The sequence below is a fragment of the Leptidea sinapis genome, chromosome 19, assembly GCF_905404315.1.
Source record: "Leptidea sinapis chromosome 19, ilLepSina1.1, whole genome shotgun sequence".
Classification (NCBI taxonomy): Eukaryota; Metazoa; Arthropoda; class Insecta; order Lepidoptera; family Pieridae; genus Leptidea; species Leptidea sinapis.
The window spans coordinates 12,990,779-13,013,018 of NC_066283.1; the positions used below are offsets into that span (position 1 = coordinate 12,990,779).

The 22,240-nt window shown below is 35.3% G+C and overlaps 2 protein-coding genes across 3 annotated transcripts in view; one reads left to right on the plus strand and one right to left on the minus strand.

The window, feature by feature from the left end:
- Positions 1-8,875, minus strand: part of LOC126969735 (zinc carboxypeptidase A 1-like) — a 117,877-nt gene extending 109,002 nt beyond the window's left edge. Inside the window, exon 1 of the mRNA XM_050815295.1 lies at positions 8,846-8,875. The gene's annotated coding sequence lies outside the window, so the exon portion shown is untranslated. The remainder of the gene's footprint in view (positions 1-8,845) is intronic.
- Positions 4,790-21,435, plus strand: LOC126969724 (sodium-dependent nutrient amino acid transporter 1-like). 2 transcript variants are annotated; one of them, XM_050815278.1, is made up of 14 exons: positions 4,790-4,861; positions 4,941-5,066; positions 7,571-7,835; positions 9,201-9,420; positions 9,992-10,035; positions 10,879-11,026; positions 11,365-11,443; positions 12,520-12,623; positions 13,191-13,383; positions 14,622-14,798; positions 16,916-17,015; positions 17,928-18,107; positions 19,062-19,156; positions 21,086-21,435. In XM_050815278.1, the coding sequence occupies exons 1-14, from the start codon at positions 4,859-4,861 to the stop codon at positions 21,251-21,253; spliced, it is 1,902 nt and encodes a 633-aa protein (XP_050671235.1). In that variant the 5' UTR covers positions 4,790-4,858; the 3' UTR covers positions 21,254-21,435. The 2 variants fall into 2 exon arrangements, with proteins under 2 accessions (XP_050671235.1, XP_050671236.1); XM_050815279.1 differs by lacking the exons at positions 4,790-4,861; positions 4,941-5,066; positions 7,571-7,835 and adding an exon at positions 8,994-9,010.
- The last annotated feature ends 805 nt before the right edge of the window (positions 21,436-22,240 follow it).

A 22,240-nucleotide genomic window follows, 5' to 3' on the forward strand; every position in this document is an offset into this window, starting at 1 on the left:
TAGGTTATATATTTTGTTTACTCTCAGATAACGTTGTCTTCATATTCAAATAGTTTATTTCTCAAAATAGGATAACATAATCACTTTTTGAAGTCACAAGAAAATATACATATTATATACTACATGTATGGAAGAGTAATAAAAGAAGGAGTCCGCGCCGTGATATTAGCAAGTGAAGCACTTTTATGCTAGTGTGTGCGGTTACGGGGGATAACACTAACACAATTATTCCATAATTAGTCATATATGGCCACAAATACTTATATAACTCCAATTTTTTAAATTCTGATATATTGTTTTGCACTTTTTCACAACGTACGACGACATTTTTAAAATATTTTATTTCGACGCAAACGGTCTGTCACAGACGATGGCAAATCTCATGATGGCGGCCGATCGGCTTGTATTAGTGTAAGTGTGTGCGTGGAGATAATATGTATTTAAACGTTAACCGGCTTGTTTTGGTGCTTCACGATTTTGTAAGGTGACACGGAGTCCTTTTCTTTTTACACGTTCGTGACTACATGCTGCTTATAAATTAAAATATGTAGAACCTTAAATTATTAACATTGCTTTAATCCCATGCACTTTTACCTGTTAAATAATATTTAATAGTATAATAATATTTTTTTGTGACAAGCTACGTCTTACACTAGCGGTTTGTATGACACTTTGTGTTAGTGTGCGTGAATTGCTCAAAATAGAGGTTAGTTCTAAAGTCTTTTTTTTTTTCGACGTTTTCACAGCTATCATCTATCTAGAGGTATACTAAATGATTTAAGCTATTTTATTTTGAGACGTCCAAGGTGGTTTAAAGAAAGAAATGAACATTCCTGTTTAACGGCCGTTCCCAATATACTATCTGCAGATAGAGATAAATTACTACCTTCTACTGTCAGGAATTAGCTGTCAATAATCTGAAGCTGTCCCAATATACCCCTTAAGTCATTCTTTTCGCCTTATATATTGGGACGCGTGAATTGCAATTTCCATACAAACTTTATATCGCTGGTAAGCTATACGTCGTCCCATTGACAGACAGCGTTTACGGATAAGGTGAGATACCGTCGATAAGTTTATTGGGACAGAAAAGTCAACGATAGTTACGATTTTTATCTCAAGTAAGAGATAGACGGAATATTGGGAACGGCCGTAAGCCAGATAGCAACTTCGTAACTATTCAGACATTTTATATAAAACAGTGAACAAAAAGTATTCTTGCTGTATCAGAGATATTAATGATGTTATTCTGTGGCACACTTTGTTTGTCTATACGATAATATATTGTGAGTCTGTGGTATGGCTAATGTACAAAGTTTGTCTTTAATTAGTTAAGCGAAAACAGATTAAAGAAATCTGAGTATAGTAGTGAGTTAATAATTTATTACACCGTTATTTCAATAAGTCAACAATGAAAAATTTATAAACAAAAATGTTACACAGTGTGGTGTTAATAAGAAATTAAAACTCGATATTTTCTATTGTGTTTGTCTTTTCTTTGTCTCCTTGCATAAATTCAGAGTATATGCTCGATAAAAAGTCCGATGGTCAAAACTTTCCAGACTTTTATAAAGGGACTGGACGCCATTTTATTAATTTTAGTTCCAGGCAGTTTCGTTTGCAGTAGTGCAGTACAGTACCTACAATTAGAAAATATATATGTTTTAAAATATGAATAAAATTGTACGTGATGTGACGCGCCATTCGGCATTGTGCCCTTTGAAATCACCCAAGACTACGATTTCAGCGGAGGGGATCTGTGCAAGCACGTCATCAATTGCCGCTTGAACGCAGCCCATGAGATGATCCGTTTCTGCGTTACCACTATGGGCTCCAGCCTCCGGTCCTCGACATTAACCTAAGCGAAACATAGCGGCACTAGGTTGCTACTTCACGCCGGTATTCTGTGCGAGTGTGGTAATTAGCCCGGACGAGTCTGGCCCGATTGTGCTGACGTCATAAGACGGCAGTGTGACTCTCCCACTTCTAAATCCACATCGAATTACTGCTTTATTACAAGAGTTATTATTAGAGATAAACATACAGCATTTTTTAATGACAATAAGGGACGAGACGAGCAGAACGTTCAGCTGATAGTAATTGCTACCTCCTGCCCATAACAAAATCCAAAAATTCTGAGCGGCACTGCATTTGGGCCCGTCACGTTGAGACATAAGATGTTAAGTCTCGTTTGCCCAGTAATTTCACCTCTACGCTACTGCGCCCGACTCGATCAGGACCGTAACACAATAATGCTTAATGATTACTGCTTCACGGCAGATATAGGTCAAAGAAATGACACTTATGAAAATGACAAGTCTTTTTACTAGTTACCACCACTTTGGTATGTAAATTAATAAGTAAAAACACAATTATTATTAAGTACAGTAAATAAGTTAAAGTATTAAGCGAGCATTTTATTAGCGACTTAAAAAATGTAATAACTTTAATTTTAAAAAGATTATGATGGTGAGTTTCTGGTTACAGTATCAACCAGCCACCACAAGAAGCACCCGTTCACAAGCATGACACAAGGACCAGCCATCGCCTCCCTTAACTATATATTAGGGAAGGGCACGAACCGCCCCACGTCGCCGCCACATGCAGTGGGCATTTAAGCGAACATGACGTCGAAGCCTGTCACGAGAAGTAGTCAAGACGGCAACCAAATAAAAAAAGGAATGTTCATCTATTAAGGATTGGTCTCCGCTGCGCTCCAACTAGATACCGTAGGCGTAGTCGCAAAGTGCGGCAACTAATAGTACTCGAGCCAGCCTCGAACAATGTGTGACGTTGACGTGCCACATGTTCTGTTAAACTTTGCTAATAATTGAATTTAAAATGGCGGGTTGCGTAGCAAAACTTTGTAAAAATAATACTACAAGAAATAAGAAGGACACTGGGATCACATATCATTAGTAATTATTTTGTATTTTATTAATTTCAATGTAAAATAACACGAAACGTGTAGCGTGAGTCAAGATGCCACCCACACAAGCATAATTGTCGTAATAAAGAAGCTATAATTGTTCTGAAGTATTTGGAACACAGCGGAGAACAATCACTTAATGCTTATTTACAATTTGACCACTTTTTTAAAATGTGCATGATATAATTCATATTTTTAGTAGGAGTTATTGAAAGCTGAAATCCTTTAGGACAATTCTTACCCAAGCTTTATTTTCATTTAATTCATCCTTTTAATTGTAATAAGATTTTTCTATAACTTTTTGTTGACTTTAAACTTGTTGAGGGAAATTTTCATTATCTTTTCAGGACGCATATTATAAAATCTAACGCACTAGCCTAGAAGTGGACATTAACAGTGTATTCTTGATTCTAGTTCTTATGAAATATTTTTTTCCTTTTATCGAGAGCAATTACTTTTTCTTCGTCACTTTGCGTTATATTTGACGGATTTGTAGTATTTCCTTGGTTTTCGGTCTCTTAATCAGGTTTTCTTGCTAGGATATCTGGAATTTCATTTTGCGAATCAATTTTTTAAATAGTAGTATCGCTTTCTATTTCTGTGTAAGTTTTTGTGTAAGTGATTAATTTATTATATTGTCTAGACAATTTTGTTAATGTATTTAGTTTAATAGCAGTATTTAAAATATTTTTTCGAAATTTGTAGAAGTTCAATCATTGCATATTCCCCGGTTTGAAGTGACGAGGACTTCAAGAAGTTAATCAGGACACTGGAAGAGGGCAGATATAATTATAATATGCTAGTGTAATAGATCCTTTCTTCGTAAGAATATACGCAACTCTGCTGTGTCCGTCCGATCCAGTTTTGACAGCAATAACTCTGCCAAGAAGCCACAATAGAGGAGGCAGATTGGCATATTTAATGAATACCATAATGCCTTCTTTTAGATCGTGTCCCGAAATCAGCCATTTTGTCCGCTGTTGAAGCAGAGACACATATTCGTGACACATAGAAGTGTTGGCACAACTTGTCAACGCGATCGAAGCGCTGTAGCCGTTGGATGTTGCTATTTGTGAATTGGGGGCTATGATATGACGTGAAAATTCGTCCGATGAGGAAGTGAGAATTGGAAAGATAAGACAAATCTGAAGGGACTATGGGAAGAGGTGCTAACGGAGAATTTAAAATAGCCTCTACCTGAACCCGACACATTGAGAGCTCTTCGTATGTTAGATGAGTTAAGCCTATTAGCCTTCCTAAATTCCATCAAAATGCGGGGTAATGGGAGATATTAATTTGAATTCTACACAATGTCCACATTGTCCACAATGTCTGACTCAATGAAGATAGAGGAAAGTTCGAGGAACCATGACAGTTCATTAAAAACTCCCACGAATGTGGTACCGTTGTCGGAGTACAACTGTAGTAGTAGAGGAGTAGAGGCTTGGCAGGAATTGGTCGCTGGTTCAAATCCTGCTCGAAGAACTATTTGTTGAAACCAAGCTCCAGTTGTGATGCTGGGGATCTCGGCTAAATAAAATACGCATTGGTATTGAAAAGACTGTATAATCGCTGATGAGGCAAGCGAGACTCCATGGCGTGTCGCTGGAGTGACCGACGCGAAACCGATTGGATTACGAGCCGCTGGGGTGCCTCGATGTGACGTAGGTACATTGCAATAAATGTTCCGTTTTTTTTCTTGATGAAATAATGTCACAGCAGATCGTTCAAACAATAAAATAATAAATATAAAAATATTTTTATGTAATGAAAAGTATTCAAACCATCAGTGATTATTGGAAATAATATTGCTTATGATAATCAATATTATCAAAAGATATTTTAACACCGTTATAAATGACCACGATCTAGGCGCATGTTAGGTATTACAAAGTATTAGGGGGGCGAGCGGTCAGTTTCTCTGAAGTGATGGTAGGTTTAACATGCAACCTCCTATTATAAAAAAATATAAAGTCTATAGTCTCTTAATTATTAAAATATTAATTTACAGGCGTCTCCTGCCGAGAATGTTGAAAGCGGTGGAAATATAAACAAGGCTTTTGATGAAAACCCGGAGAAACTTAATGGATCTGATCATAAAAAAGCTCATGAAACAGACTTGGAACGAAAGCTTCAGGTAAACATTAAAGATTATTATTTTTATGACTCTGAAAATGCTGGAGTAGGTTAAAATAATTAAAGACCAATATCTGAAAATAGCAATTATGGTAGGGACATAATATAGTGCATTTATATTACTTCTTAATAATGAAATACAAAACATTATCAAGATTTTTTGGATAAAAATTAGATACTTTAATAAGTGACTATTTAGACACTAAAATAAGTTGGTAAAAAATGTTATTTAGCGAAATACAATTAATTTAACTAGCTAGGAAAAGAGATTTAGGTAAACAAAACTTTAAAGATTCCATCAGATCATATCAGAGTACACTAGTTAAGTTAGTTCCATAAGAAAAAAAATGAGAAGAGACAGTATCTCCAAAAAGTTTTTTTTTTATGGAAAAGGAGGACATACGAGCGTATGGGTCACCTGGTGTTAAGTGATCACCGCCGCCCACATTCTGTTGCAACACCAGAGGAATCACAGGAGCGTTACCGGCCTTTAAAGAAGGTGTACGCGCTTTTTTTGAAGGTACCCATGTCGTATTGTCCCGGAAACACCGCAGAAGGAAGTTCATTCCACAGCTTTGTAGTACGTGAAGAAAGCTCCTTGAAAACCGCACTGTGGAGGACCGCCACACAATTTTAAAGTGATTTTATTGAATATGTTATTTTTTATTTGTTTATATTGTTATGTTTTTTACTTTAAAAATGTAACCTTAAAACAGAACTAAGTATTGATATGATTATTATATGATTCTCGTTGAGATCTTTAATAACAGAAAAAACATTGGATATAGTAATTCCAATTACATTATATTTTTATAGATCATGTTTAGTTTGGTTAGTCAAAACTTTTAGTGGCCCATGTACATGTTGTGCCACGCGAAGTGGGCGTGGGACAACTAGTCTATATATCTATTATATTTAAGGGATTTCCAGTGTTTCTGCTAAAGTATACATACATATTGATGGTTGATTCTTAACACGCGTACCTACTTAATCGCGGGTGAAAGCATAAATATATATTTTTTTAAGTAAGTAAGTATATCAGATATCTATTTCTTTCAAGACGACTACTTAAACACTAACCCCCTTATTCATAATGGTCCGCTAACTTAAACAGCCGCTTAGGAGTGTTTTTTCTCATTCTGACTTAGGTCAATAGAAGAAGAGAGAGTGAGAATTAGCAATGCTTTAAGTTAGCAGACTATTATGAATAAAGGGGAAATTCTCTTGTAAAATCCCAATTTGACTTTCCAACAAAGTAAATACATATTTGAACTTCAGATTATAATAATCGGTAATACCAGGGTTAAAATTAGATGCAGACATTGTCTCTTTCAATGATGTTTACGATTATAGTAGGATTTTATTTTCAAAGTTATTAGAACTTTAAAATACGCCACGGATCGGCAAAAAACTGTTATCTATACCAGAGTACGTGCATGCAGATTTAATATTTATCTATTAAGCATTTGCCGAAATAATATCAAACGACGTATATTTACTAATCATTGCTTAATAATTGATAAAATGATTAGATAAATTATGGATAAGACATATTTCAATGTAAGGATTTAACACTATATTGGATACATAATAGATAAACCTACCTAATAGATTGACCTACCCATTGGGCACACGACATTTATCAGAGAATTTTATCATTATTACGAATTACGGATATTTAAATATTGAGATAACATTGTTTGTACTCGTGTATATTATAAAAAAACTTGACTAATGACTGGGCTTCGCTCGTCTCGCGTACATTCTTATACGATTGTCGTTTTCTGATGACTACTACTACTGATTACTACACACCACAAAGTGAAAATTTCTTTAACCGCGTTGGGCACTATTGGTAGGAGAAAATCTTATGGGTTTTCGTCACCATGACTGGGACACAATAAAAAAATAATAAAAAAAATAAATATAAATATATTTAGTTAAATTTTTTTGGATGGGTGAAATCTCGTGACTTCGCGTCACCGAAATGCTTAAAGCAGTATATCTGTAGCTATACAGCTGCCGTATTGTGCAACATTCGTGCTGTGTTAGTGATATTAAATCGATTTTGCGAAAAGTTCAATATGTATAATATACTATGCAATGTTGAAATAGTGTTTTTGTTTGATTAATATTTAATTGAAAATAAGTTTTAAAAATGAATTGTAATTAATAATTTTATTCTTTTAAAGCAGTATCTACATTTTTTGTTCTAACATTCTATAGACAACAGACCATTTGGGCTGGACAGATGTAATCAAAGTTTTTATACAACTTTTCGTCTTATGGTCCATTTGGAAATTAAAATATTGAAACTCGTAATTTTCACCAAACTTGTATTCGATCGCGTAAAAGTTAACTACGATTTACAATTGCGTCGAAAGAGCACTGTAATTTTTTTCCTCTTCTGTCACTAGATGGCGCTCTTTCGACGCCATACAAATCGTAAATCAGTTTTATCCGACGGAATAGGTAAAAAATCTCACACTTGGCACTCTGTTTCAGGAAAGAAGCGACTTAATCAGCAAAAGACCAAAATGGGATAATCAGATTGAATTTCTTATGTCATGTATTGCCACGTCTGTAGGACTCGGAAATGTGTGGAGGTTCCCGTTTATAGCTTATCAAAATGGCGGCGGTGCATTTCTCATTCCATATATCATAGTACTGTTTGTTGTGGGTAAGCCCATGTACTATCTGGAGTTAGTCATTGGTCAGTTCAGTAACAGTAATTGTGTGCGAGTATGGGCTATGTCACCTGCTATGAAAGGTACGTAATAGACCAAAGTTATTTTTAAACTATATCATAACGTCGTCGGTTCATTTCAAAAGATAAATTACAATCTGTTGATTCACCTTCGATCCATCATTATTCGACATTTCGAATGTATATTTTATCAATCTCTTCTTTGATAAGATAAGTCTAATGAACTTAACTTAGATTTTCAAAAAAGCTGGAAAGTCATCCTGCTTTCGTCGTAGTGTCTCCCCCGGGAGCTAATTTGTAGAAATTACTATAATTATTGTTACACTGGGTACTTAAAATAATCTGTATGTATCTAAATGTTTTTACATGCCAGTTAGTGATAGTTTTGCTATGTGTCCTTCAATTTTAAGTCTCCTTGTTGATATTTTTACATTTTTGTGCATGAACATTGCTGATTTGTCAAATAAAGTAAATAAATAAATGTGCAATGCAAACACATTCGCCTAAAATACCGGGCACTCCGATCTCCGACCGGTGATTCTTAGGTGTTGTGTAGCGAAGTGGGTTCACTCTGCACCTTCTACGGTATTCATCAAAGTACTCAGAGTTATTCGGGTTAATATTAATGCTAGCAGCCAAATTCCACCACAGATTTCGTAAAAATTCCAAATTGCATTGTTTTGTCGTCTGGTATTCTACAACCAGCTTGTTCCAGTACTGGATAATTATTATGTAACTTAATTTTAATAATAACTTTAAATTATATGTATTTATAATTTATTAGACACTAAAGCAACGCTGTATACCTTTACGGATACGAATGTATACCTTTTTTTAGTATGGTACAGTATATTATAATTGTTACAGAAATTAAAACGTGAACTGACTATGTATTCCACTATAAGTTTGCATGTCTTATGGGTTAGGATAAGAGCATCTGTTAATTATAAGCCAACAATATCTTATTATTACCTTATCTTGCAAATAAAGATGATTTGATTTGATTACAAAAAACGCTATTTGAAAAAAAAAATGTCCAATTATTTTTAAACACACAAAAATAGAAAACTCACCCGCAGATAATTTATACGTCTAGATAGAGTCTCTTGCTGTTTGACAACCGATAAAAATAGGCCAGGAATATTAGTTTAGTGTGCGTGACAAGCTAAGTCTGACAAACAGCTGTCTGACAGCGTATGACAATTTGTGTTAGTGTGCGTGAATTGCTCAAAATGGAGGTCAGTTTTTCAATTTTTTTCGACGTTTTCACACCTGACATAGTCTATCTAGACGTATAAATGATTTAAGAATTACGTATATCACGCGTTTGTTTGCTCAGTACCGCGCTCTCATATAAGTGAAACAAAATTACATTTCTGTTTTGTTACATGGAATGCAATAAATATTTTTTTTTTCTGGTTCATTCAGGCACAGGGTACGCCCAAGCCATCGGTGCTGGCTACGTCTTGTCCTACTACGTGTCAATCATAGCTCTTTGCCTGTATTATTTAGCAATGAGTTTTAATTCAACACTGCCGTGGGCCCTGTGCGACCCGTCCTGGGAGAATTGTGTACCTTCGGGAGAGTCAGTCAATATCACAGAGTTTGATGCAAACACTACAACCAGCAGCGCTGAACTATATTTCACGTAAGTTTTCAAATTCAAATTTTTATTCAAAACGATGTGACATCACTTATTGAAAGTCAAAAACTACTACCCATTCCAAAACGAGTACCTCAGATCTGACAAAAATGGGCGCAACAATTCGAAATTACCATTTATGATAGCTACCTATTTATTTTCTGTATACTAAGTAGGTTTTACTATGTTGTGGTCTTCCAACGCAAACATTACTATCTGCAACTAATTAACGTTTGACAACGAAAGAATATTGATTTAAAATTACGATCAAATACCTATTAATAGTATTTAAAAAAGTGAGCCTTTTTTATAAGATGACCTTATACTAGGTAGATACAATTTTAGGTAAAGAAGTCAACCCTAATGTCGTCAGAAGAGGTAAATTCAGGCAATAGAAAGAGAGGCAACTTCTAGGTGAATAAAAATGTAGGTTAGTAGCGCTGGGCGATCTAAATGACACCTTATTGTACGATCGCAAGAGTCCGTTTTTCCTTAATTGATTTTGCGGAGTGAGACTTCCGTACTTCTAGGTGCTATTATATTATATTCTTTGTTGATACATGATTCAATCTTTCAGGAAAACTGTTTTAAGAATATCAGACGGGATTGATGATGGAATTGGTATGTTATGCAACCTTCATTTCTGTTTACACGATAATCATTTCAGATTTTTTTTCTTTATTGATGTAGGGGCTTTTATATGTATGTACATGTCAGCCCCATTATAATCTAAGTACATTAAAAAGACAAAAGAAAAACAAAATTCTTAACTTAACAAACTAAAAAAAAAGTTAGTAATAGAAAAAGCCAGTTATATCTATAGTGTTCAACAAATAATACTTATGGATTCAAACAGACTTATGGCATACTTAGATGCAGGGCGGGCAAGTATATTTACAAATTTTAGATTAATGATAATCACACATTTTTATAAATCACATGGTTAAAACCCCGTATCTTCAACACCCTTAAAGATATCAACTTGCAACCGCCATAATGCACGATGGACGAGCCTTACCTATTGCAACATACAAAAACTATGCGTCTGCGACGCGCAGTTTAAGCTACAAAGTGAAATCGGGAAACACACCTCTATTTATAAGCGACTTCAAAAAAGGAGGAGGGTCTCAATTCGTCGGTATTTTTTTTAGTTTGTTACCTCAGAACTTTCGACTAGGACCGATTTTGATAATATTTTTTTTATTTTAAAGCTGTTGCTTTCCGTGTGGTCCCATTGCAATTTGTTGGAATTACGATTGGTACAGATCTGATAATGGCATCCATGAGAAAACCAGAAAAGTCTTAAATTTGCTATAAGTATGTGCGCAAGAAATGGAACAAAAACTCAAGTTTTCAAATGCTGTTTTTGAAGTCGGTTGTTATTTTGTTATTACATATGTTAACCTATTATAAATATTGAAGGTATTAAATAATAATAAATGCTTTTCATCGTGATTTTTTTAGGTGCCCCGTTGTGGGATTTAACATTGTGCTTGTTGGCGTCTTGGGTCATAATATTCATCATCGTTGCACGTGGAGTCAAGAGTTCAGGAAAGGCCGCCTATTTTCTTGCACTCTTCCCCTACGTGATATTAATAATTTTACTTATAAGGTGAGTGACAAGCACAGAAATTGATCACTTTTTATTAAACACCCAAGAATGTAATCAAGAGATCACCGAAAATAATCTTTAACGAAAAAACTCAACTGCCATTGTTGTTGACTTATTTTATCTGTTACACCGGTCTACAAAAGAGTTTATTCTTGCGCACAGATGTTAATTAATATATTCTGATTATATGAGCTATAAAAATTTGATTACAAAACGAAAATATTTGCTTTTTGAAAATTATTGATTTTCGCACCCATTAAATGTCGGTCAAAAATTATTATTATTATTAATTTTATTATAGTAATATTATTTACGTATGTCAAATGATTTTTCCTCAGGGCGGTGACATTACCAGGTGCTGCTGATGGTATTCTGTTCTTCATTACACCAGACTGGCAAAAAATTTTGGAAGTCAGGGTAAATAAGAAATTCCTTATTAGTGGATTCATTATTTGCTGCGTCCAAGTGGATGTCATGAGCAGCAAAAATATTATGACTGCACAAAGACTATTTTTTAAAGTAATGTCTTGTGTGCTAAACATATAACAGAGTACTAAACGGTGGTCTCATAAAACAGGCGGTTAAACCCCGCAAGCAACCCACCCAAGAATTACACTACACACAAAATTACATTACACTACATTTTGCAATACAAAATTTCACCGTCGCGGGAGAAACTTTGTACCATCCGTTCTTAGCTGACCTTGAGTCAAAGGAATATTCCTCACAAACTACAAGACTTACGGATGTAGAGCTACCGTGATGAGTGCATTGGTGGTAATCTGTTATTCAAATGCTGACCCAGAAAACGTTGTTTTGCCACAGAGTAGGAATGGATACACAGCTAAAACCTTCTTTGAAAAAAGCTGCGTCTTAATAATATAATTATTATTCCGATCGGTATCTACAGTAGTTTTTGCAATATAACCGAAGAAAAAAAACAGGGACTGCATTTAGCCCCTTGCGTACCGAATAAGTAGATCGGCCTCATATAGACATACGGCACGATATACCGAGTAAGTCGATCGACCTATCCATCGATCGACATATCTTTCATATACAACAAAATCGAAAGTGCCGGACGGCACACTACGACCTGACGAAGTTCTGGCCCTCATTTTGTTTATAAGATAGTTTATTTTGCATGGTCTTATTGCTAGTTTCAATGCCTTTCTTATACATTCACTCGCGCCGATCTATGGCATACTGCGGCGCGGGGGCTATTGCCGATCACGGAAGGTTAATGACGAAATCCACACGCCTCATTCGATTTCTGGTTTTAGGAAATACTATTTCACTTTGAACTTAGAATGATGGCTAATAATGTATGTATAGTTTTGAACAGATATATTCGAACACTCTATACAAAGATATACAAAAAGTGCGTAACAGTTCTTGCTGTAGGCCATGTTGAGTGTTTTTACAGATAGATATAGACAATCCAAACCTGCTTTAGATTCGTAATGCTTACCGCAGACGTGTTATATTTGCAGGTGTGGTATGCTGCTGTAACTCAAGTTTTCTTTTCCCTCTCCGTGTGCTCAGGGGCTCTCATTATGTTTGCGTCGTATAACAACTTTAGTCAAAACGTTTACAGGTAAGTTTCCACCTTGGATTGAATTGGTCTCTGCTGCGCTCCAACTAGATACCGCAGGCGTAGTCGCAAAGAGCGGCAACTAATACTGCGCCCGTTGTGTGACATTGACGTGCCACATATTCTGTTAAACTTTTCTAATAATTGAAACTAAAATGCCGGGTTGCGTAGGAAAACTTTGTAAAAATAACACTACAAGAAATAAGAAAGACACTGGGATCACATATCATCAGTAAGTATCTTGTATTTTATTAATTTCAATGCAAAATAACACGAAGCGTATGTTACAAAATTTGAAAGATGCCATTGAGTGTCAAGATGCCCCGCACACAGCGGCAATGAAAACGCTATTTTTCTTAGGTAGTTCGGTATCGAGTTGGAGCCACATGTTCTGTTAAACTTTGCTAATAATTGAAACTAAAATGCCGGGTTGCGTAGTAAAACTTTGTAAAAATAACACTACAATAAATAAGAAAGAAACTGGGATCACATATCATCAGTAAGTATTTTGTATTAGGCCCGCCATTTGCACCATATGATATTAATATAACGGATTATAATCTCTTTCAGAGATGCCATGATAGTGACTACATTAGACACATTCACCAGCCTCCTGTCGGGTATCACCATATTCGGTGTCCTGGGTAATCTGGCGTACGAATTGGGACACTCAGATGTCGGGAGTGTCATTGGGAGCGGAGGCACTAGCTTGGCATTCATATCGTATCCAGAGGCCATCGCTAAGGCACCGTTTTTACCGCAGGTAACCATTTTACCAAAGAACTGTTTCTACTGCAATATTTATAGAAGAGTTCCTAAGCGTAAATTAATAAAACTTTCGTGAGACATTTTCCCGTGACGGATTTTCCCTGCGAGGTCATATCAGAAATGAGGAGATCCGTAGTAGAACCAAAGTTACTGACATAGTCCAAATGATTGCGAAGTTGACTTTGTCCACCAGTAGACGTCTTCCGGCTGATGATGATGATGATGTACCGACTAGTCTCGGACCATTCGTAGGTCCTTCATAAAGAATTCCTCGAGAAAAGTTCTTTTCTTTTAATTCATTGAAATGGCAATACATTCGCTGGGACAGCTATTAATTTATATTTATCTCAATTATTATAAATTATATTTTTTCATATAGGCACTATATCAGAACTCAATCTTAATTGATACAATCTAATTATAATAATGATAAACGAGGTACATAATAGATGCATAATAACGATAAATTTTAGGACAATAATTAAGTCTTATTAATTTATCATTAATTATAATTACATACATCCTCCTGAGTGCGGTTTTCAAGGAGCTTTCTTCCACGTACTACAAAGCTATAGAATGAGCTTCCTTGTGCGGTGTTTCCGGGACGATACGACATGGGTACCTTCAAAAAAAGCGCGTACACCTTCCTTAAAGGCCGGCAACTCTCCTGTGATTCCTCTGGTGTTGCAAGCAAATGTGGGCGGCGGTGATTGCCTAACACCAGATGACCCGTACGCTCGTTTGTTCTCCTATTCCATATAAAAAAAAAAGAATACATTGTTCTTACTGCCTTATATAAAACAGTGTCAGTCAAAAGCAGAAACAAAGAGGCACCTTTAATGTATTATATTCCTCTGGATGGCTCACTAGAAAACCCTGTGCAGAGCCAACCAGTGATTACCGTCTGCTATGTAATTTTATTTAATGTTAATAATGAATATAATAGAACTAAAACTAACAATATTTATCAGACTTTAAAATATATCTATCTTATAATAAGGAACTTTAGTTTAGGTATAAATAAATATGCATAATAAAATAAATATATTAAGTTATATTAATTTTGAATTGATAATTTTCTCGGTTTCATAGTATATCATCATAGCTTAATTGTAAAAGCCACTCTGGCACTGTAGATCTTACTTTCTAAGAAGAGAGGTCCGCAATTTTTATTTTATCATTTACTTGTTTATATATTGAAGGTCCTAGATGTATTATGTTTTATGTTTTCAGCTATTTGCGGTGCTGTTTTTCTTGATGATGACAGTTCTTGGTGTGGGATCAGGTGTGGCATTGTTGTCTACTATCAACACAGTGTTAATGGACGCCTTCCCGAGGGTCCCCACCGTCCTTATGTCACTGGCCATATGTATATTCATGTTTCTTATCGGACTCGTTTATGTAACACCTGTAAGTAATACTTCTTAAATAAATTACATGTTTAGATAGTGCCTTTCGCTGCTAGAAAGCCGATGAAAACAGGCCAGATTTATTACTTTAGTGTGCGTGATAATAGTCTTAAACTCGCGATTTGTATGTCACTTTGTGTTAGCGTGCGTGAATTGCTCGAAATAGAGGTTAACTTTCAACCTCGACGTATTCACAGCTGTCACAGTCTATCTAGGTGTATAAATGATCTATAGTAAAGCCAACGAGACCAGATAAAGAATGTAAACAGTGTCAGGGGTTTAAAACATTTTTATTTGAATAAATTATGTACAAATTAATCGCAACTAATCGCTATCGTCTGTATATTCATATTTAAATATTTTTATTCAAAATCACTTATTGAACGTTAAAAACTACCACCCATTCATAATAGACTGCCTCAGACCTGAGAAGAACGGGCGCAAGAAACTCAGCGCGCTTTTTTTAATATAAAAATATGGATTACAATGTGATATCGTACAATAAACATTTATAATTAAAGAGCCTGAGGGTGTTCGCTTCATTCCCAGTCTGTGGTGTCATTAAGAAAATCGTTTATGCTATAGTAACCATTCCCACACAAACGTTTTTTAACGTTTATTACAAATTTCGTAACACATTTGTTTTGAACATTTTCTGGGATCATATTGTAGAAGCATATACATTATAAGACAAATATTATTCGTCGGAAGAGTTCGAATCAGCCGTATTTATGACAATATAAAGGTCCGTTTGCTTACATTTTTTGTCTCTTCTCGTTGGCCATAGTATAAGTAATACAGCATGCAGTTACGTTAATATTATTGCCCTGCCTGGACCCTCTGAGGATCCTACGCTTCTGAAAAGTAATAGGTCTTGCGAATACAATTAAAATCCCGGCAGACGTTTCCTAGTCAGTAGCCTCGATTTTTCCACAGCTCATTTGTTTTTTAGACAAAGGAAATAAAGGAGGCACGCCAGCGAAAGCAGGGGGCACAATAGATCCTAGTCCACTTAAATCATAGTGCATCTAAATCCCCTACTCATAACAATAATAATAATAGCCGCGCCACACGGTGACGTGGTCAGGGACGGTCGCGAACTAGGAGTACTTAAGTCAATATACAACGAACGACGACACACGAATGTTCCTTCTGTTGCACTGGCCGCGCCACACATACTCTTGTCCTCCACCGGACCTGTGGACCCGGCCTTAGAACAACAAAGAGCAAGCTGCGGTAAGCTAACTCCGGTCGAGTGCAGCTAAACATGATGATGATGTCCTCCCATGAGGATAGTCTATAGAGATCTATAGACTGAATATATTACGTCCCAAGCTATACATAATCTATTAGACACACAATCTATATTATTACAAGTAGTATTTAACCAACGCATTCGAATAAGAATGGGAGCTTGTGTGAAGTCAGTCAACAGTCGTCAGTTTACAAGCGGTGCTTTTTATTGGTAATAATTGAATCCCTTACGGTTACTATGACGTCAAATAAGATGGCGTGTCATGTCCTTAAAACACTGCGCGGGGTTTTTGCTACTAATTAAATTTGAGAGGCTTTTGAAAAAAAGGATAATACGAAATTAGTTAATACCTGTCATAAGAATTTTTTGGGTTTATATATTATGTACACACTTAAAAAAATCCACTTCTTTTCCAGCGCAAAATAAAAATAACTCTTAAATTACATACTGCGTGACAATACTGTATTACATTCAGCACAGACACTACGATAAAATAAGTAAAATACAATTGGTCAAGAATTAAAAGAAATCATTCCTTAGTAACACTAAGATCCAATAAAATACTAGAAAATTATTAAAATCTACTTTTATTGCTTATATTTAATTGACTAGACTCAATAAGATTAATAATAATAAATATTAGTTATTTTTATTAATATAGCAGAGATTTTGGTAACGGAATCACCAAGCCACTACAGATAGCGCCCGTTTACAAGCACGACGCATGGACTAGCCATCGCCATCCACCTATACGACATATTTTAGGGAAGAGAATAAATGACCAAGAGCATTTTCGGTGGTGAGCGATAGATGTAAATGAGTATTGTAAAATTTGTTTAATTTTTATTTTTAATCCATTACAGGGAGGACAATACATTCTTGAACTTGTAGATCACTACGGCGGCACTTTCATGAGACTATTTGCAGCCATCATAGAAACAATTGGAATTTTCTGGATTTATGGTGAGCCAGCACAGTACATACAATAATTCTATTATTACTTTCTGTGTGAAATAACTTCTTAAAAATGTAAGTAAGGGACGTTCCATAAGAGTTGATAACACAAAAATGTAAATTTGTCATCCACATGTATAGCAAATTTAAGACTTTTATGGTTTTCTCATGGATGCCACTGTCAGATCTGAACAACACGGGAAGCACCAGATTTCAAATAAAAAAAGAATTATCATAATCGGTTTACCCAGTCGAAAGTTTTTAGGTAACAAACATAAAAAAAAGAACATACCGACGAATTGAGAACCTCCTCCTTTTTTGAAGTCGGTCAAAGAAATAAACATATTGTTTACTCTTCTCAAAATCCATTCAAAATGAACTTTAAGCTCCTATAAAATGAGGAAGGACTGGTTAAGATTAGATACTCTATTATCTATATAATATTAAACGAAAATTATTATATTTTTTAAAACTACAAACATAAATTTAGTTCTATGAAGTACATAATATGATATTTTTTTTTCAAAACTAAAATGTCGTAGGATTTTCAGATTTACAGTATTTAATCTTGGTGAAAAAAAAAAAATCTGAATATGACACTATTTTAATTTCTTATGTCGAGCTAGCTTCATACTGGGTAATAAATTTGTAACAAAGTATACGTCATCGTATAAGAATTTTAATTTTTAAGATACAAAAGCAGCATAATTAAAAAAAAATCCAATAAATACTTATTAAACATACCAAAAACTATAAAATTCACCTTATTATTCCTGAGGTCGATTGTTTATTGCATTTTTGTTTCGTCATAATATTTAAAGTATTCGATGTGCCAAATTGGCAGTTTGAAATAAAAAAAAATAAGATCTCTAGGACAGTTACTTTGTTTTGTTTAATTTTTTTTAAATTTTATATTTGCAGGTCTTGAAAATCTATGTATGGATATTGAGTTCATGTTAGGCGCTCGAACATCTTTCTACTGGCGAATTTGCTGGGCTATTGTTACACCTATCTTGATGATCGTGGTCTTCTTCTACGCCATAATAACGACTGAAAGACTTGTTTTTGGGGAGGACTATAACTATCCCCAAGCTGCTTACAGTAAGTTATCACTTTCATGTTGATATTTATAACTCACACCAATAAAGAAACGATTCTAAAAAGGCGACCACTAATGATTCGCTCTTTCTCGCACATGTACCATTATCTATCTGCCATCCCTGTTTCACTCAGTGCCACTTGTTTCGCCGCCATTTTAAGGTTGTTTTATTTGGCGCGAATTATAACATAGAGGAGTTAGGCTCCGTAGGGATTTTTCTAAATGCTACATTTTACCCTACATAAAATATCTGATTTTTTTCATGTACCTAACTTAGGCATATATAGGTATAATGACAATTTTTTACATTAACCACAAATATAAATGGATAAAATAATGGTTTTCTATATTTTACCACATTACAGAAATTAATATGATAGCTTTCGCGCCATTATTTTGTTTCCCAACACTTTGAGAAATAAATAATAAATCGATTGCTTCTGCTGGTTAGTTATAACAATATGAACCATTTTTGTGGGCAGCTCAAGACCAAATAAAATTATTTCCTTTGCATCCATTATTATAGCTACTAAATTTTCTGAGTCCACACAAAAGGCGCGGCGAATAAAACAGAAGTTATTCGTAGGTAGTATAAGTTGTCGATGTAAAAAAAAATCTATGATTAAATACCAAATTATAGTATCCATTTTCATTTAACTAAGTATATTTTTAATAGTTATATTGATTATTGAAATAAAATTATTGAAGTAGGCGTTACTTTGCGGAAATCCATAATAATCCAAATGATTTGAGTTTTCTTTAGTGTTAATTCTGCAAATATTTGTCTTAACGATTCGACACGTGTTTCGCCTCTACACGAGACATCCTCAGGACGTGTTGACTCGCCAAAATCATCATCGCCTCATGTTGATTATTGTTTATCGACGTTTAATGCAATGGGGCGCAATGGCTGAGACACATAATCCGCTAAATCCTAAAAGTAAACTTTGTTTCAGTTGCCGGCGACTGCTTGCAGTACATCGGTATGGCTATGGTTCCACTGTTTATTATTGTCGCTCTGTGGAAATACAGATCAAAATCTTTTGTAGAGGTAAGAATTTTATAGAATTGTTAAAGGTGTTAAAATTGGCGCTAAAATCATTAACGGCCGTTCCCAATATTCAGTCTATACTTGAGATAAAAATCTTAACCATCATTGACTTTTCTGTCCCAATAAACTTATCGACGGTAACTCACCTTATCCGTACACGCTGTCTGTCAATGGGACGACGTATAGCTTACCAGCGATAGAAGTTTGTATCGAAATTGCAATGCACGCGTCCCAATATAAGGCGATAAGAATGACTTATCGGGTATATTGGTACAGCTTCAGATTATTGACAGCTAGTTACTGACATTAGAAGGTCAATCTAAATCTCTATCTGGACATATTATATTGGGAACGGCCGTTATACGTCGAGATAGACTGTGACAGCCGTGAAAACGTCGAAAAATGAGATTGACTGTTTACCTGTTTTGAGCAATGCACAAACAATAACACAAAGTAACATACAAATCGCGAGTGTACATCGTAGCGTGTCACGCAAATTATAGTAATAAACCTGGCCTGTTTTCATCGGCGGTCTAGGAGCAAGAGGCTCTATGTAGACATATAAATAATCTAATTACAAATGGTTAAATAATATTTAACAGTTCAGCGTGTCATACGACTTATAGCCATGTATGTGTGTTAGTATGTGTGACGAGCTATGTTTTACACTGGCGATTTGTACGTCTCTTGGTGTTAGTGCGCGTGCATTGCTCAAAATAAATGTCAACTGTCAACCTTAATTTTTTTCAAAGTTTAAAGCTGTCACAGTCTATCTAGAGCAGTGGCTCCCAACCTTTTCTTGGCTATGGACTACTTCGATTATCTTATTGTTAGCAGGGACCACGATGTTGAAGAAAAATAAACTGAATCAATCTGAAAATAAACTTAAATCAAAAAGTAGAATTTAAAAATTGAATTGCATTTGCATTGTATTCTTAAGGCAACCATGAAGAGTCTTCGAAGCTAACGCCTGATGGTGGATGATACATTGCGTTGTCTACTAACTGTCTGTCAGACCAGAGCGTTGTCCAAACAAGTGAAACCAATGAGTTTCTCCCAGCTAATAGCTGAAAATATTCCGATATCGTGTTCATGATGTCGCTACCTTTTGAAGTTGTTTCCAGTTCTCGTCTAATCAATAATTCTTCACAATGTGCAGCGTGCACGTATTGAAATTGGTTCGCGGTCCGCGACCATATTCTGACTCCTGCGGACCACTGGTTAGAAAGCACTGATCTAGAGTCTAGACATTAAATGATATATTTTTAGGCGACCAGTGAGAGACCAGTGGTTGAAGTCTATATAGAGAATATTCAGAGCTTTTGCGCCTAGTTTCCTATAAATCTTAATTCACTTGTTTTGTACTGAAATTATCAAAGTGCACTGTACATTTACAACAATACGTTACAACAAAAAGAAAATACAAGACTGCAACAGCCTAGCGAAACTCTCTAAGAAAAAAGCGATTCGCTCGATTGTATGTAACAAGCAGTCGTTGGCAGATTGACAGATGACGGCGATAATCTTGTAAAAAAAAAGAGATGTTGCACTACGTTTGAAGCAACTCTTCGCTTTCAAACTTAGCCGCATTATAATGGGTATACTTATAATAAGTATACTTCGTCGCCATTCGCACTACTGTAATGACTACTATTTGAAACTTAACTCAATTTTTACTTAGGCAGCCTTATTACGTAGTATTTACATCCTCTTTGGACTGCAATTTTTTAATCTAAATAATATTCCAGCTTACATTTCATTCTCAATATTTATTGAACGCCCCTCGTATGCGACTCAGGAGAAAGTCTGATTTCACTCGGAGGTGTACTAATACACCTCCTTAATTTCCTGCCAACAAAAATTTTCAGACCAGTGTAACATTTCAAATAACCTATAAGTATATTTACTAAAGCAATTTTTCTGTTATAGACTGTCAAAACTGCATTCAGAAAGAAACCAACATATGGACCCGTTGACTTAGACAAACGGCGAGAGTGGCAAGAATTTAGAAAAAACTTAAAATACAAACGAAGCCTGAAAGAAAGAAACATCATACAACACATCTTTATAATACTATTCAAAGGATATCGGTCATAAATTATTGATTTGATTAACGACATAATAAAATATATAAAAGATTTGAAAACGATTAAAGTTGGTAATCTGTCGATCATAGTCCGGCTTGATAACATGTAAATATAACCTAATATATAATGACTAGCTTGTATTACTGTACATACCTGAATACTATGTAGTAAGTAATATAATATTTAAAACAATGTTATGAAAAAAAATTATTTCAATCCCAACCAAGACGTAAATCCAAGAGTAAGATAGAATCAGCAATAACTAATAACAAATTTATTTTTAAAACCATTTGTCATATCAACGCTCTTAGTTAACATTTCCCATAATGTCTCGCCTAATGTTGGAATACTGGTTCTCTCGAGTAATTGCCAATTCCGCGGCCATGCGGCCATCGTGGAAGGCAAAGGCAAATTGGCTTCTAAGAAGTTAGGCGTCATAAATAGAGCACGGCAATACTTTGAGCCGGCCCAGATTCCAGTGCTCTACAAAGCGCATTTCCAGTTAGAGGAGTATTGCTGTCATCTCTGGTCTGGCGTACCTCAGTATCAGTTCGAAGCAAATGACCGCGTGCAACGAAGAACTTCTGTAATTGTCGGTAATCCAGTGCTCTATGGACAGCTAGACCACTTGGCGTTGCTTAAAGGTGTCCGTTCATTGCTTGTCTTATACCTCTATATCTATCACGAGGAGTGTTCCGAAATGCTGTTTGACCTGATTTATACCGCCAAATTCCCCCACATTCGAACGACTCGCCATAAATAAGGATATAATCACTATCTGGCGTTCGTCTACAGCGGTTATCCAGGAACGTCTTCCACATACAACCAAGCTGTGGGATGAGCTTCCTTGTCCGGTGATTCCGGGACGATACGACAAATTTCCGGATACCTTCAAAAAAGCGCGTACGGAAAACACTTTAACCCACTTTGATTTCTGTATCTTTATTATTTAATAATTGTATCTGATTTTAACTAAAATAATTCTAGAAGCTAGACA

What these genes read in the sequence shown, in the direction of transcription:
- LOC126969724 (XM_050815278.1), top strand. An exon ending in AGCGCTGAACTATATTTCAC is followed by an intron (nt 9,421 to 9,991) that starts GTAAGTTTTCAA and finishes TCAATCTTTCAG; the next exon opens with GAAAACTGTTTTAAGAATAT. An exon ending in GACTCGTTTATGTAACACCT is followed by an intron (nt 14,799 to 16,915) that starts GTAAGTAATACT and finishes AATCCATTACAG; the next exon opens with GGAGGACAATACATTCTTGA.